General features: G+C 38.2%; 3 protein-coding genes across 3 annotated transcripts; all 3 read left to right on the forward strand.

Annotated features, from left to right (window-relative positions):
- The first annotated feature begins 7,100 nt into the window (after positions 1–7,100).
- Positions 7,101–13,256, forward strand: LOC145802924 (G-type lectin S-receptor-like serine/threonine-protein kinase B120). Its single transcript, XM_082895776.1, has 3 exons — positions 7,101–11,551; positions 12,559–12,663; positions 12,759–13,256. The coding sequence occupies exons 1-3, from the start codon at positions 11,212–11,214 to the stop codon at positions 12,959–12,961; spliced, it is 648 nt and encodes a 215-aa protein (XP_082751902.1). The 5' UTR covers positions 7,101–11,211; the 3' UTR covers positions 12,962–13,256.
- On the forward strand, positions 10,360–10,971 carry LOC114265511 (G-type lectin S-receptor-like serine/threonine-protein kinase At1g67520). Its single transcript, XM_028206330.2, has one exon. It carries the CDS (start codon positions 10,360–10,362, stop codon positions 10,969–10,971), a length of 612 nt encoding a protein of 203 aa, XP_028062131.2.
- On the forward strand, positions 13,236–17,865 carry LOC114265502 (receptor-like serine/threonine-protein kinase SD1-8). Its single transcript, XM_082895777.1, has 3 exons — positions 13,236–13,448; positions 16,745–17,258; positions 17,350–17,865. The coding sequence occupies exons 2-3, from the start codon at positions 17,076–17,078 to the stop codon at positions 17,671–17,673; spliced, it is 507 nt and encodes a 168-aa protein (XP_082751903.1). The 5' UTR covers positions 13,236–13,448; positions 16,745–17,075; the 3' UTR covers positions 17,674–17,865.
- The last annotated feature ends 437 nt before the right edge of the window (positions 17,866–18,302 follow it).

An 18,302-nucleotide genomic window follows, 5' to 3' on the forward strand; every position in this document is an offset into this window, starting at 1 on the left:
CAGGTGTGGCAAGGTGGGCCACATGGTTAAAGACTGCCCCTCTGCTCCACAAGCCAGTGGTAAAGCTGCACCAAGCGCAGCAGCATCAAATGCTCCACCAAAGCCTAACCCCAGAGTTACGGGGAAAGAGCCTATGAGGCAAGGCCGAGTGTTCGCACTAGTACCGGGAGATGTCCAGAATACCGAGACCGTTGTGTCAGGTATTCTCTCTATCTGTACTCAAAATGCATATGTACTGATTGATTCGGGGTCTACGCATTCTTATGTATCGCATGCTTTCTCACGGAAATTGAATAGACCCTTAGAACCCATGAACTATCTGCTAGCCGTATCATCACCCGTAGGGGGATCCATGACATGTGCTTATATGTACCCCGCATGTGAAATTATTGTTGGGGATATGCATCTGTTTATTGATTTACTGCCATTGAACATTGATCATTTTGACGTAATATTGGGGATGGATTGGTTACAAAAATATCATGCCACTATTGACTGTGTGACCAAGCAAGTTGTTTTCCGTCCACCTGGTTTGCCTGAATTTGTGTTTAATGGGAGTGGAGTAGTACCTCCTCCGTATTTGATTTCGTCAGTAAAAGCTGTTAAATTAATTAGAAAGGGGTGTAAAGGATATCTGTGTTCTGTACTGACTGTGCCTACTGATGGTAGCATTAAAACTGATGTGAATTGTATTCCTATAGTCAGGGAATTTCCAGATGTTTTTCCAGATAATCTTCCAGGAGATTTGACTGACAGGGAGATTGAATTTACTGTTGATGTGATTCCCGGAACACAACCAGTTTCTAAAGCTCCATACCGAATGGCTCCAACTGAATTGAAAGAATTAAAAGTACAACTGCAGGAACTGCTGGATAAGAAGTTTATCAGACCTAGCACTTCGCCATGGGGTGCTCCTGTTTTGTTTGTCAAGAAGAAAGATGGCTCACTGAGACTGTGCATTGACTACCGTGAACTGAATAAGGTAACTGTAAAGAACAAATACCCATTGCCACGCATTGATGATTTATTTGATCAGTTACAGGGTGCACAAGTGTTTTCTAAGATTGATCTCAGATCGGGGTATCATCAACTGAAGGTTAAACCGGAAGACATTGATAAAACTGCTTTTAGAACAAGGTATGGCCATTATGAATTTTTAGTTATGCCATTCGGAGTCACGAATGCCCCTGCTGCATTTATGGATCTTATGAACAGAATCTTTAAACCGTACCTTGATGACTTCATTGTAGTATTTATCGATGACATATTGATTTACTCCAAAAGTATAGAACAGCATGAACATCATCTGAGACTTGCCCTACAAACCTTAAGAGAACAGAAACTGTATGCTAAACTGTCTAAATGTGAATTTTGGCTTGACCATGTTATGTTTCTGGGGCATGTTGTTAGCAAAAATGGAATTTCTGTTGATCCGCAGAAAATTGAAGCTGTAGTGAACTGGCCTAGACCAACAAATGTGACTGAAGTCCGAAGCTTTTTGGGATTGGCTGGATATTACAGAAGATTTGTCAAAGATTTCTCCAAAATTGCCCTACCATTGACTCAGTTAACTCAAAAGGGGACATCATTTAATTGGACTGATCAAAGAGAATCTGCTTTCCAGGAGTTGAAAACTCGACTTGTGACTGCGCCAGTTTTGACCTTACCATCAGGTACGGATGGTTATACTGTATATAGTGATGCTTCTCATAAGGGTTTGGGATGTGTTTTAATGCAGAATGGGAGAGTAATTGCCTATGCTTCCCGTCAACTGAGACCGCATGAAAAGAACTACCCGACCCATGACCTGGAACTTGCTGCAGTGGTGTTTGCACTGAAAATTTGGCGTCACTATCTGTACGGGGTGACATGTGAAGTATACACCGACCACAAGAGTTTAAAGTATTTCTTCACACAGAAAGAACTGAATATGAGACAACGGAGATGGCTGGAACTGATTAAAGACTATGATCTACAGATATTGTACCATCCGGGAAAAGCCAATACCGTTGCCGATGCATTGAGCCGGAAATCGATTGGACACTTAGCCTGTTTGCTTACAGGACAGAAAGAATTGCTTTGTGACCTTGAAAAATCTGAAATAGAAATTGTTTTGAGAGAACAAGGTGGAACCTTAGCTGCTATTTCTGCTCAACCGGCACTGGTTGAAGAGATTAAAGAGAAACAGCAACTGGATGACTTCTTGAAGAAGATCATCGAAGAAAGAGAATCTAAACCGAGACCGGGATTCAAATTCGAGAACAATGTACTGAAATTTCATGAAAAACTGTGTGTACCAAATGATACTGAACTGAAAAGAAGAGTTCTGCAAGAGGGCCACAACTCAAGATTGTCTATCCATCCGGGGAATACGAAAATGTATCAAGATTTGAAACAGAATTTCTGGTGGCCGGGAATGAAGAAAGAAATTGCTGATTTTGTATCCAAATGTCTTCATTGCCAACAGGTCAAAGCTGAACATCAACGACCTGCCGGACTATTGCAACCCCTACCCATACCAGAGTGGAAATGGGAGCATATCACGATGGATTTTATCGTTGGATTACCTCGCTCCAGAAAAGGTATGGATTCAATTTGGGTGATTGTTGATAGACTAACCAAATCTGCTCACTTCTTACCTGTCAAGACGATTTATAATGCGGACAAATTGGCTGTTATTTATATTGATGAAATTGTAAGACTGCATGGAGTGCCTGTGTCTATTGTTTCTGACAGGGATTCGAAGTTTACATCGAGGTTTTGGCAAAGTCTACAGACTGCATTGGGTACTGAACTGAGACTGAGTAGTGCCTACCATCCTCAGACAGATGGCCAATCAGAAAGGACCATCCAAACTCTGGAGGATTTACTGAGAATGTGTGTCCTTGATTTTCAGGGAGACTGGGAAAGTCATCTGCCATTAGTTGAATTCGCCTACAACAACAGCTACCATTCGAGTATTGGAATGGCGCCTTTTGAGGCATTGTATGGCAGAAAATGTAGATCTCCAATCTGCTGGGCAGAAGTTGGAGATGGGCCTTTGCTTGGACCCGAGATTGTGTATGAAACAACTGAAAAAGTGAAACTGATACAGCAAAGACTGAAAACTGCACAGAGTAGACAGAAAAGTTATGCCGATGTCAGAAGACGGGACAGAGAGTATGAAGTGGGTGATCACGTTTTTGTGAAAGTGACACCAATGAAAGGCCAGACTCGTTTTGGAGTCAAAGGCAAGCTAGCACCGAGATACGTCGGACCATACGAGATTATTGAGAAAATCAATCCGGTGGCGTATCAAGTTGCGCTTCCTCCTGAAATGGAGCATATGCATAACGTCTTCCACATTTCTATGTTGAGAGACTATCTCCGGGATCCCTTCCATGTAATAGAGCCTACCCACGTAGTGTTGAGTGATGACTACACTTACGAGGAACGGCCTATACAGATTGTAAACCGACGGATCAAGAAACTGAGGAACAAAGAGATCCCGTTAGTGAAAGTTGACTGGCAGAACCATGGTGGCGTGTACGCCACTTGGGAAAGGGAAGATAACATGGCTAAACGATATCCTGAACTGTTTCCACTGAATCCTGTTTTCTTCCAGAATGAAGGTAACTCGAGTTTAGAGGACTAAACTCTTTATAAGGAGGGGAGACTGTAACAACCCTCATACTGTTTACTGATTAGGGACTGATTGAAATTGGAATCTGAATTAACTGAGTATATGTTAGTTAATTGCATTTTATCTGTTTGATTGTCTGATTATCTGTTCATGTTTATATGTTTAAACTGCTAATTGAAGGCCTTATCGGCGGCCGAATTAGAAACCGATTGATGTTCCGTGACCCTCATAATTAATATGATTTTATGGTATAATTATCTGAAAACTGATTAGGTATGATTAAATTAGATTAAAATGAGTTAATTGCAAAGTTTGCCGTAATTACCTAAATGCCACTTAAGTGGCCCACTACTTGGCTCATCTCATTACACTCATACATAAACATTTCATCAGCCTTTCTCCTTGCTTTGCCGACTTAGAGAGAGAGAGAGTGAGAGTTTGTGTAGTTCTTGGGATTTGGCTTAAACAACTTAGAGAATTGAAGGTTGATTGTTGCTTTGTGGTCCTACACTAGTAATTGAGGCTCTAGGTAAGAGAACTCAACCTTTATTGATGTGTTTGAGCTAGTTCTTGCATGATTCATGTTAATTTGTAGAGCTAAGTCATGATTTGGTCCATAAATGATGGATTGAAGATCATTTCTTGCATGCATGTTGGTATTGTTGCAATTTGAGGTTGATTACATAGACATTAGTGCATGCATGCTCATATTGTTGTTAAATGAAGCTCAATTCTTGCATGCATGTGTTCTTGGTTGAATTTGGAGTTGAGTCATGGCAAAATGTTACATGCATGTTCACAACTATGTCTAAGTCCATGAGTTCATCTTGTTTTTGAAGGTTTGAGCTCTTTTGAAACAGCATTGAAGCTTTGAAAATGATTTAAGATCATGCATGTCATGTTTGAAGATTGTTCTTGAAAATGATTTGAAATTGGGTTTGAATTAAACACCCTTGGGCTTTGATTTCTCAAATTGAGCTTTGAAACATGATATTCTATGTGTTTATAAATGTTTTCCAGAAAATGGGCCCAAGAGGATTGGTTTTGATGCTTTTGAGCTTGGTTTTGAACCTGGAGCTCGAATCTGGATTTTCCAGATTTCGCACTTCCGCTCGAGCGGAGGAAGTGCCGCTCGAGCGTAGAATTCGAGCAACCAGCATCTCTCTGCACTGTTTGGCAGTCCGCTCGAGCGGAGGATTGGGCGCTCGAGCGGAGTCTTGTCTCAAGCTCGAGCGGGCGTCGAGCGGGGATTTCACCCATCCAGTACTTTTACAGTACGCTCGAGCGGGAAAGTTTACGCTCGAGCGTGTACCTTTGTTTGCCTGTACGCTCGAGCGTGGAAACCTGCGCTCGAGCGGGACTCTGTTTTTCTGAAAATCCTGAAAATGCTTTTAAATGTACATTTTTCCATCCTCATCCCATCCTAGGCATTCTTAGGCCTAGTTTAAGACATTTAGATGAGGATATCGTTGTAGAACACACCAAGGCAAATTAGGGATTAAGTTATAAGATTTCCCAACTGTGTAGCTTAGTGTGTGTTCAACCTGTGAACTGTGTAGGGTTGGCAACTGGGGAGGCACGCTCTAGCATACTGTAGCCCAGAACTCTGTGAGTAACAATTGTGTAAAGATATGTTCAACTGATTATCTTCTGAATACTGAACTGAACTGTTTACTGAACTGGTATTATTTACTGAATGAATGTATGTCCTTTATTTCTGAACTGTACTGTGGCATCCTTAGTATCTACGGTTTACTGTTACTGTTACGGTCACAGAGATCTCTGTCGGTTTCCTTGTGGAACCACTACTGTTTACTGACTGATGGCCATCATTACTGTTCGGTCTTTTAAGACCTACTGTTACTGTTATGCTAATGGATGTACCACATATGACTGTTTACTGTACTGAGCAACTGAATTACTGATTGAAATGAACTGTTTTCATTACTGTAAGGACATTCATTCTAAACCCCTTTACGCTTTATGTTATTCACTGGGCTTTAGCTCACTGCTCATATATATATGTAGGTGTACAGGCACCAGAACGGAGCTAGGAGCGTCAGGGTAACTCCAGTTTTGTCAAGCCAGCCTTTGTGCCTCACTGCGAGGTTCCGAGCCTACTGTTAAGGCTTAGGGGTGCTTTAGAATTTCCCCCTTTTTGTACTGTTTCACTGTTTTGTATAGACTGACTGTTTACTGTACTGTTATACAGGGATTAGGTCCCTGTACTGTGTGACTGTTAATTTTGTATACTGTGTTGTACAGACGGAATGTTTTCTGTACCGCTATCTAGGGTTGAGTCCCTAGATTGAATGAATGTCAATATTGTACGTACTGTTTATGTATAAATGTGTGAAAACCCTTTTTGCATACAGACTGTCACAGCTCAATGGACACTATTTATTTACTGTATTGGCTTCCGCCAGGCCCTGTACTCTGTTTTACTGTATTACTGTTCTGCAGGCCTTCGGTAATCTCGGATTACTGGCCGGTTACGGTACTAAACCCATAGGGCCGGGTTTGGGTCGTGACAAAAAGTGTTTGGGAGGGAAATTTCAAACAGGGAGGGGGGAAATGAAATTTTTTGGCGACAAAAAAAATTTGGTTGCCAAAGTAAAAACGACGTCGTTTTGTACCTGGAAAACAAAAAAAAAACAAATTAAAAAAAAGCCCTGATCTCCTCTTTGTCTCCAACTCTCCCTCTGTGTATGTTCATCCGCTCTCTCCCTCTCTGTGTTCTCTCTCTCAATCGGTGCCCACTCTCTCGCTCACCGAAGTCCCTCACCACCGTTGCTCACGTCCGTCGCACATCGCCACCGCCGTAAATCGCCATCGCCAACTGTCTTTCTCTCACACAGATCCTCAGACCACACTCGCCATCGCCCTCTGTTTCTCTCTCTCTCTCTCTATTCGGTCTCTTCTATGTGTCTCTGTCTTCTTGTCTCCTCTGTGATTTGGGTTCAGGTGAGTGTTTGTCGCCTCTAAATCTGCAGAGGCAGAATGGTATCTGCAGAGGCAGCTCTTTGGCGCCTAAATCTCGCAAGGGCTTTCCGTCTCCCATCTCTCTGACAAAGAAAAACGAGTCGGTTGTGCAGACCCCCTTCGATCCTGGTACTCTCTCTCTATAATCTATCTATCTGTATATGTGATTGATTAGATGATATCTGTGTGTTTTGGCGACAAAATAAATCTATTACTTTTCGCGACCAAAGTGTTTTGGCGACAAAATAAATTAGTCGCGGTAATTAAATATTTAGCGACCAAAAATTTAGTCGCGAAATCCAACTTTTGCCGACCAACCACAATTTTGGTCGCGAATTACTTTTGCCGACCCTCAATTGGCGACCAAAGTAGCGACCAAAAAAATTGGTCGCGGATAACTTTTGCCGACCAAAAATTGACTTTTAGCGACCAATTTTTTTGTTGCCAAAAGTGTTAATTCTTGTAGTGGTTGGTGACGCACTGTTCTTTGGTATTTTTTTTTTAGAGAGAGAGAGAGGGTTTTACTTTGATCTCAATTATTTTAATTTGAATAATATTTATTTTAAATTTGAAGTCTAATTTTAATTTGATTATTTTGTTCAAATATATATATATTATCTTTTTTGCAAGATTCATTGGGGACACATGTGTCTTGTATTTGGACATGTCTTAGGAACCTGTGTGTGGGGTTATTTTATAATTTTAAAAAGTTGGTTTGAAGTCAAAGTAAAATATTTTAAATTCACGATTTTTTTTTGCACATGGTAATCATATTAGGAGCACACCTAAAAAAATATTGACATAATTTGGATAGAGTGATCAAAGTGAAATTAAACTTAAAATTTATGATTTAAATTAAACAATAAGAATTAAATTAAAATTTGAGTCAAATTATAAGAGTCTCAAATTAGAAGAGTGAAATGTGCAATTATCCTTTTTGTTTTCATAAAAATAGGAGATGAGAAATTATAACAAATGACGAGAAAGATAAATCTTTAAAATTCAAGTTTTATTTCTCAAAAAAAAAAAATGTTAAGATTTGAGAGAAATCAAATAGCTTTAAAAAAAGAAAAAGAAAAAAAAGAGGATATATATAATACCCAAATTACTCTTTAAATGTTATAGTTAATAAAATAAAATGATACATGCATCCTCTTTTATTTATTATTCATCCAAATAATATAGCAAAGAATCACCATATTTATTTATTTAATTTGGGGCAATCAACTTTTGTGCCAATAGGTCCAAGCTTAAATTTTTTTAAGGCCAAAAGGACACATATATGTCTAAAAGAGATATTTATTTGTTCAAAACTTATCTATTTGTCTATCTATCTAAATGTCACTCATATGTATCAAATTTCACTTATATGTACACGTATTATTCATCTATTCACCTACGTGTTCAATGTCATATATCGGTCCATCTCACTACCACTAGCTACCATAGGTCTCAACAATATTCGGGGCTAACTTTTTTGATGACTTTTTAAGGCATATTTTTATCACCATAAAAATATTAAATTTTGAGTTAAATAACATATGACCTCATAAGAATGAACTTTTCACCAATTAATTCTTTAATTTATTATTATTTTCACTAACAAACTCTTGTCTTGTGCAATGCCACCTCGCATCCAAATAGAGCATAAAGACGAGTCTCATCCCCAAGGTCTAACATCATTTCCAATTCTTTGCCTTTTTTTTTTTTTTTAATCAAATTTAAATTTGATAATAATAATAAATAAATAAAAAAAAACAAATGCTTAAAATCATTTATAATCATTTCATCAGGAATTCATCAAATCAAGGGAGTCATTATTTTTCATCAATTGAGAACTCATCAAATTTAAATTTGATGAAAATTTAAAAAGATTAAACATTGGAGATCATTTTTTTTATAATCAAATTTGATGAAAAATGAAATTTGGGATGAGAAGAGAAGAGAATTTTAAAAAAGATTTTGATAAAAATTTAATGAAAGAATTGAATATTTCATATAAAATAAAGCTTTTACTCAAATTTAAAACCAAATTAGATTAAAAAAAATATATAAATTGATGAAGGGTTGAAATGGAAGCTTATTGATGTGGCTGTTGACTTCAAATGGAGTGATTCTGGATGGTGCTAATGGTTGGATTTTACATTGGTCATGGTGGGCGTGTGGTTTCAGAGTTGGCCCTGTGCTGGAGCAGTGATGGTGATTACATTAACACCGTGCCCATATAAGGAAATTCATCCAAAGGTTGGTGAATTTTGATTGCCCTTTTTGTTTGGTGATTCTTAATTTTTGATATGCGTCGAATTTACCATTAATTTCTTGATGACATTACAATGAAACTTCAAACTTGTGGTTCATGATTTGGTACATTCTTGGTTGTATGGGCTTTACTAAAGGGTACCCAAAAAAAAAAAAAAAAAAAAAACAGGGGATTTATTATAGTATGATTGGGATAAGCAGTAGATTGTAATTTGTGAAGATTCAAATTGCATACTATTGAGTGGTAACATAACAGCAGATTGAACATGTGGACTGAGTAGGATGCATTAAAATTTCTATGAAGTTGTCACAGATCAATTTAGTAAATAGTATTTTTTGTAGAAAAAACTTGGATATGGATATAGTCATTGCAGTAGCTAATTCTCTACTTTTTCTCATTTTGGACACTTATTACCATCTTAGGATGAGAAAGTAGAGAAATAGCAGTCCTGATGAAAAAAAAAAATCCAATTTAGGCAAAATTTACACTACTCAGACATGAAAGTCAGATTTTTTAAACTACAGAGACCTGATTGCTTGAATTTTTCTGCATTTTACTGCCCTAAAAGAAACTAAACCAAGAAGGTGAGAAGTATTAAGACTTTAATACTTCATATGCCTTCCCATCTAAAAAGAAAAAAAAAAAAAAAAAACTTCACACTCCTTTTTCTGGTTTATTTCCCTTTTTCATCTAACTCCTACCCCTGCCTCCAATTGGTAGGTACTTTTGTTCTATTTTTACGACTTTTATATGTAAATATAAAGATTATGGCAAGTAATTGTCTGTAGTTTTTTCTTTGAATAAAGGTCATAGATATGCCATTAAGGGTACATAAATATTAAGTTAATTGACTGACTCATAACGACAGAGAGAGAGAGAGAGAGAGAGAGAGAGAGAGAGAGAGAGATTGCCTAACTCAAGCCAAGTAAAAGTTCGAAAATATGCACCACAACATTGAATAAGATCTTACAAGAAGACTATGAACATTGAGGAAAGGTATCGAAGGATGAAAAATCTTCATGGAACATTTCATGATATTATTCCTTTGATGAAAAGTCTTTGCAAACAAATTGTAATTGTTGTAGAGTGCCATCAATAGATTAGATCTATGTCTACAACATAAAAAATAGCAGGAGACAAAAGTTTCTCTTGACCGCTATCTGCAAGTCAAGAGAATAAGATAAACTGGAGCACATCTGAAACCAGAAACTGCAACAATAGAAAAAATTGATTAAAGCCAGAAACAATGTAGCAACTTTGACTTCCCATTGTTAATTATGCATATCTGAAACCTGCTTTTGTCTTATCTGCATTTAATAATCAAATGATTGATCTCAAGCTAATAGGAAAATTTTAAAAAACTTGAATTAATAAAAGGAATGGATTGACTTATTGACTTAATAAACCGGCCATGAATTAATATAAGAATTTCCATATATACATAGGTGATACATCTGATGTAGCCTACACCTCCAATGTCTAAGAATTTCTCATTATGACTGTCAAGGAAACCTTCTTGATCATGATAATTTTCTTTCTTATCATCATCTTATGCTTCTTGGATTCTCTTGATGCATCATGGGTCAACACGCTCAACCAAGGCGATAAGCTCAATTCCTCTGCTTACCTAGTTTCTGCAGGAAAGATCTTCACACTGGGATTCTTTATACCATCAACATTTTCCAATGACAGTTGCTTAGGAATATGGTACTCCAATGACAGTTACAGGAAGGTATGGGTTGGAAACAGAAACACACCTATTGCTGACAATTCTGGTGTTCTCACTATAGACAGTGTTGGCAAATTGATTATCACACATAATGGAGGAGATCCTATTGAACTATATGGGGGTCTAACCGGCACCAACGTAGCTGCTACTCTGTTTGACTCTGGCAATTTCATTGTGACAGTGGCAAACAACAATGGATCCAAGAAAACGGTACTGTGGGAAAGCTTTGACTATCCTACCGACACACTTCTACCGGGCATGAAGCTAGGGGTCAACCACAGGACTGGCCAGAAGTGGTCAATCACATCATGGGTAGGACAAGATGTACCAGCTTCTGGGCTTTCACTCTGGAATGGGATCCCACGAAATGCCGATTAATCATTACGCAACGAGGGGTGATACATTGGAGTAGTGGGATCTTGGGGGACAAAAACTTCGAGTTTATAACTATTGATCCATCTAATTTGAATTATGTATTCACCAATGTTAGTACCATGGATGAGGAGTACTTAGTTATTCACTGATAAAGGATTTTTTTTTTTTACGCCTGAGGATCGAAAGGTTATATCAGGATGGTTGTTAGATTACCATGGTTGGATATATGATGGAGATAGGCCTATGATTGCACAAGTCGATCTCTGTTATGGGTACAACAAAGATAAAGGGTGTGAACTATGGAAGCAGCCTCAGTGCAGGAACGGATACCAAAAATTTGATGAAAGATCTGGGCATTTTAATGACAGCGATAAAGCATGGTTTTATGATGGAAATACAAGCATTGGTCTCAGTGATTGTAGAGAGAAGTGCTGGAATGTTTGTGATTGCATTGGCTTTATGGCTGATATTCGTGGGACTAGATGTCTGTTTTGGACAAAAGATTTGGAGTTCAATCAAGATTATGCCGGTTCTTCAGCGAGGCATTATGTTCTTAGTTCAGATCAGCCACCGCCACACAAAAGTAAGTTACTAAATCACTCTTCAATAGGAGCTAATTTAGAGATAGTACATACTAATCTAAGAAGCACGTTCACTTCTAACAAGCTATGTATCCATGTCCAACATGTGTCCAATACGAACACTATGCACACAACAGAAACATCAAAACCATGAGTACCACATATAAAAAATACAACATAACACTAATTTCTAAAGTTCAAAGGAAGAGGGATTATAAGTATACATCTATATGAATTTCATTTATCATTATATCCTCTAAATTATTTATTCAACCTTATAATGTGTTTTAAGTGATGAACATGTATGTGTCCCTTCAAATGTCTAAAACGTGTCTGGGTTCTAGGGCACTTGCCTCGTTTAACCGAGGCCTTAATAAGCCTTAAAGATTTGGTTGGGCCATAGACTCATTATCCGAATGCCAAAATAAGTCATTTTTCAATTGCCAAGCGATCTTGAAATTAAATTATGAATAATATGCCGAAACTGGGCTTGTAGGCTAATGCACCTTTTGGTCTGTGGGCTCTTTAATAGCCCACTATGCCCTTTGAAATCCAATTACCACGTAGGTAATTATTTTACTGAATACCGAATTTTCTCCAAATGTCATGTGGATTTATAATAACTAGCCACTTATTAATTTTCATGTATTCTTGTTCCAAAAGTGACATCAACAAAATTTTAGGTGTTTTTCACCTTTTGACTCTCCAACATACATATTATTTTTACAAAAATGGTATATATCACTATTTTGTCGTCTATGTTTCATATCACCGCCTACTTGAATACTTATGATCGGTTCGTTGTTTAGAAATAATCATTAAGGAAATCGTGAAAGAAATAATTTATTGATAAGTAGAGTGTTCACAATAGCATGAAATTGTGAAAAAAAAAAATTAGGGATATATAACATTACTCCTATTTTTAAAATGCAAACCATGCCTACTCATTTTGTTTGGGTACATGAACCATGCTACATTATAGAAGTTTACCATTTATAACTCAATGCAGGAGGGAAGCATATATGGATTCCCATTGCTGTGCCAATTGCAACATTTGTTATGCTTGTCTTTGGGATCTTGTGCTACACGAAACAGAGAAAAATTAGACTGCGTGGTACACCTCTTAACAAATAGTAGATTATGATTATATTGAAGATCCTCTTAATAGTTGTCCATGACAATTTCAGTCTTGTGTGTTGATATAAATAGGGAAGTATGAAACAAGGAACACGAAAGATCTAATTGAATTAATGACACCCAATGGGTACACGGTCACAAATGAACTCGAACTTGATGGGAACCAGAGTAATGATTTAAAAATATTTAGTTTTGGAAGCATCATTGCTGCTACAAATAGCTTCTCATTGGAAAACAATCTTGGGGAAGGCGGCTTTGTTTACAAGGTATATTAGAACTTCTTATTGTTATGAACAGCTAGTACAAATAAATCATGTAGAATAAATAAGACAGATTAAAAGGTCATCCAAAATTGTGTTGTCGTTTCTTATTCATGTTGAAAGGAAGAATCACAAAAGCAAGAGAAACGATGACCTTTTTGGCTTATAGGGTTCTTGTACACACTATTCATTTGTTTAACACTACTTTAGGAAGGGAGGAAAAAATGAATAATTTAGTGAAAGATTATCTTACCAGCATTAAGTTACCTTAATAACAATTATTTGCTTCAGGGAAGGTTGATCAATGGAAGAGAAATTGCAGTAAAGCGATTGTCAAGAACGTCAGGACAAGGAGTAGTGGAGTTCAAGAATGAGCTCATACTCATTGCCAAACTCCAACATGTGAATCTAGTCCGTCTTGTGGGATGTTGCATTCAAGGAGATGAAAAGATGTTAATCTATGAGTATATGGTCAACAAAAGCTTAGACTCCTTTCTGTTTGGTTAGAAACGCCTTTACTCTTGTTTGCATCATGTAAAAAATACTGTATTATTGATTGATATTGATTGATCTATTAATTTTCTGTCTATTACAAATAGTTTCTTATATAGATGTAGGTGTAGTGGATGGTGTGTAGTGGATGGTGATAGTAGTGTAGTGGGTTAGGTTTAGTGGAGTAGGTGAGGTGGTAGTGGTGTAGTGGGTTAGGTTTAGTGGAGTAGGTGAGGTGGTAGTGGTGGTAGGTGATAGTAAATTCTAACAGCCCCCCGCAAACTCAAGGAGGATAGAAACTAACCAACTTGAGTTTGAAGAGAGGAACAAAACAAGAAAATACATAAAAAGGATAGGAGACACTGTATGGTCGTGTCAGACCGTTGGTGAAGACATTGTATGGTGGTGTCATAACGTTGTAGAGGACACTGTATGGTGGTGTCATAACGTTGTAGATGACACTGTATGGGGGTGTCATAACGTGGTAGAGGACACTGTATGGTGGTGTCAGACCGATGTAGAAGACAGTTTATGGGGTCATGTCGGACCGTTGTAGCAGACAATGTTGTGACAGTTGTTGTGACAGTTTGCGGAGTCTTGCTGGACCCTTGTAGAAACTAACCGGAATCAATATCGGGACAGTTTACAGAGTCTTGTCGGACCCTTGTAGAAACTAACCGGAATCTATGTCGGGACAGTTTACAGAGTCTTGTCGGACCCTTGTAGCAACTAACCGGAATCTATGTCGGGACAGTTTACAGAGTCTTGTCGGACCCATAAAGGAGCTAACCGGAATCAATGTCGGGACAGTTTACAGAGTCTTGTCGGACCCCTAAAAAATACACTGTATGATGGTGTATATAGGCTGCCCAAATATATATATATATGGATATATATAGTGAGCCCTCAAAAGGCGCGCCCACTTTATCAAAAGATGTGCCATGAAAAGGCGTGCCAATTTGTCGGGCGTCAAGAGGCGCGCGATGCGCGTGGCTGCCGCGGCTATTTAACCAAGACGAAGGCAGAGGCTGAGGCAGAGAAAAACTGAGAGAAACCTCTGAAAAATCCTTCGTGTTGCTGAGAAAGAGAGTTCCTTGTGCTGAGAGAGATAGTCTGTAACACTTTGTTGCCCAGAAAATGGCCTCGTCTTCCCGTGGACTGCTCACCCTCTTTCCCGACCTCAACGAGTCAACAAGAGAGAGAACTAGTGCGGTGGCACTGGAACCTCAACCAAGCGCCCCGGAGTTTGCTCCATTGAACTTTCCGATGCGGTCTGTGGAGCAAAGAATGGCAGTGCAGACGGATGTGGAAGCCAATCAGTATACATTGAAGTCATGTGTGGAAACCATGACTGCGGTGACAAACTTGTCGAACCGGCTGCAGAGTAGGGCAAATGAGGTGCAGCAGTTAAACTCCCAGCTGGTTCTGCTCCAACGCATGTATAAGGATGCGCGAGCAGAGATAAGTGTGCTGAAAGCAGAAAATAAGGAGCTGAAGCGGAAGGCCACCGTGATGTTCCGATTTGGAGGGCCGCCATATGCTGCAGTGGAGGAGCAGGGCGTAGTGATCATGCCCAGTGGAGTGGGAAACACGGAGGCAACACCGACAAGGGCCGCCCAGGACGGAGGCAAAAAGAAGAGACCGGCGACAGAGTAGGTCGGTGGGTGGCCGTATGCAGAAAAGAAAACAAAGCTGTTGTTGTGGATTTTTGTTGTTGTTGTTGTTTTTTTTTTTTTTTTTTTTGTGTAAAATGTGGATCGGGGTTGGTCCCGATATGAATAAAATGAGTGTATTGTGCAAATTTGTAAATTGGTTGCAATTGTTTTTTTTTTTTTTTAATAAAGTGAAAAAAAAATAAAAAAAAAATAAAAGAAAGAAATAATAATAATATATTTAAAATAATAATAATAATAATAATAATAATAATAATAATAATAATAATAATATGTTTAAAAAGTGGGGCGGTGGAAAATGATGATTTTGGGTGTGAATAAAATATTTGATGTGTCTATGGAGGTGGAGTACCCACGTGAAATATCTTGAGGCATGTGGGGTGATTATTAGGAAGAGAGAGTGACAGTGTGTGCTATGTCCCCCCTGTGTTGTTTGCTCTTTTCTTCTTTATTCTCCTCAAGAGAATCTAGGTACTTGAAAATCTTTGAGTCTTCCTCGCTTAACAGCAGAACAACACCACCAGTAACAGCAGCAGTCTCCGATGGTGGCTTCCGATGGAATCAAATCGATCTCCCGAATACTAGTAGTAGACTGATACTTGGAACTACTACTACTTCTACTACTACTCTCTCCAACATGAAACTCCACTTCAACTTCCTTGCTCACCACCGAATCTGCAAACGAGTAATCTTCTTCTGGAAAATCAACTCCAGTGCTATCAGTTCTCGGAGTAGATCGAACCGATTCGACTAACGATTCGGCTTCAACAGGTCCAGTATGTGAAATCAGGATATTACGAAACTCGTCCTCGAGCCTAGCCATGGCGATCTGCATCGCACCATTGACCTTGTTCTGATCATCGGTCACAGTCACCGATTCCATCGATCGTTGAATCTCATCAACGGCTTGCAAGTATCGATCGATCTCTTGACGATCGGAATCGAAGATCATACGCTCTCTGGCTTCCTCCAACGCCGTGGAGTCCCACCGGAGGATGATTTTCTCGGCTGATTCGATTGCTCCGGCGGTGTTTTCCGGCGGCTCCATAGTCGGAAATTGGTTCGATGACTGTTGCTGGTGGTAATACATCTGCTGCTTAATCATCCATGACTGTTGTTGTTGTTGGTATTGAAGGTGGTTCTGCTGGTGTGGCTGAACTACGCTCGTTGCTGGTTGCATCATCGTGAAAAACCCTAGCTTAGATGAGAGAGAGAAGGTATGTATAGAAAAAACTCCAACGGGCAGCGAAGGCAAGGTTGCCGGCCGGCTGCCCGCCGGGGGAAAACAATATATAGGTCTAAATCTTATAGCTCTGATACCATGTAAAAAATACTGTATTATTGATTGATATTGATTGATCTATTAATTTTCTGTCTATTACAAATAGTTCCTTATATAGATGTAGGTGTAGTGGATGGTGTGTAGTGGATGGTGATAGTGGTGTAGTGGGTTAGGTTTAGTGGAGTATGTGAGGTGGTAGTGGTGTAGTGGGTTAGGTTTAGTGGAGTAGGTGAGGTGGTAGTGGTGGTAGGTGATAGTAAATTCTAACACATCATTACTAAAAGTAAATGTAGTTCTTATACAATCTTTCCTAAAAAACTTTATCACTTAATTCTAACTTACTTTGGGCAGATCCTTCTCAGAAGGAGAATTTAACTTGGGAGAAACGTTTCGTCATCATTGAAGGGATAGCTCAAGGACTACTTTGCCTCCACCAATACTCAAGATTGAAGATAATTCATAGAGATTTGAAAGCTAGCAACATATTACTTGATAGCAACATGAACCCTAAAATTTCCGATTTTGGCATGGCAAGAATTTTCAAACAGAATGTGTTGGAAGTGAAGACGGAAAGGATTGTTGGAACATAGAAAGTGGGAAAATATATATGTGAATATATATTTTGTATGGGATTGTGAGGTTTACGATAGTATTCCTGCAAGTTTGCTATTAATTAACTCACATGATCAAGTTTTTGTTGAATCCATTTTACAGCGGTTACATGGCTCCTGAATATGCCATGGAGGGTATTTTCTCTGTTAAAGCTGATATCTTCAGTTTTGGAGTTTTAATGCTTGAAATAGTGAGTGGTCGAAAGAATAACAGCTTCTACCATGTTGATGAGCCACTCAACCTAGTAGGATATGTAAGTACTATAAAACTCACATTCAAGTCTGTATGTTTTGCTCACGACACTGTCATTAGTAACACCTTAACCAACAATCGTGACATTGCAGGTATGGGATTTGTGGAACAAAAATGCTGCTCTAGAGCTTATAGATCCACTGCTAAGCGATTCATCTATACAGCAACAAATGTTCAGATGCATTCAAGTGGGTCTCTTATGCGTAGAAGATTGTGCAGTCGATAGACCAACCATGCCAGATGTTATTTCCATGTTAATCGATGACAACATAGCTTTGCCAATGCCCAAGAAACCAGCATTTGTCTCTAGAATTGTAGGTGAGGAAAATTCAAACAAAAGCAAGTTGGGAAAATATTCAGTGAATGGGCTTTCTATTTCTGCAATGGATGCAAGACAGAGGTATGGCTCACCATGATATCACTTAAGAGAAATTATATATTTGTTGGTCAGTAAAAGATAAATTGGATGCTCAACTTTGAAAAAAAGTTAGCGCATAAGAAGAAATAGGGAAAATACTTTGTAATGGGTTTTGAAGGATTTTGTAAAAACTTGTAGAATCTCACTTTGGAAATAAATAAAGAAAAAAAAGTAAAAGTTGTTCTATAAATGCCTTTCTCCTTAATTTTTACTACAAAATGTATATTATTAGTTACTTATCTTCGCTCAAAGAATTAAATGAAAAAGCATTTGAATATAATATTTTTGTAGGTTTGATTTGTGTCGTCATTGTAAAAAATTTCAAAATCAAAATAGACCGTACTTTATGAAAAATGAGTGTAAACTACCATTTTTCAACAATAATGATACAATTATTAGATTTGGATATAGGGAAATTGTACTATACACACAAAAATATGCACATCATATGCAGACGCATTTTAGGTCATTGGATTTAAAATTTTGAGTGAAAAGATAAATGAGTCATTGATTACAGTCACATTGGGTTATAACTAATATTATTTTTTAAAAATAAATAAAACAACGCCCAATTAGTACACATTAATATATATTTGGGAGGGAAAATATTGGTACACACCTAAAATA

This window comes from Camellia sinensis, chromosome 11 (assembly GCF_055761805.1).
Source record: "Camellia sinensis isolate YWXY chromosome 11, ASM5576180v1, whole genome shotgun sequence".
NCBI lineage: Eukaryota > Viridiplantae > Streptophyta > Magnoliopsida > Ericales > Theaceae > Camellia > Camellia sinensis.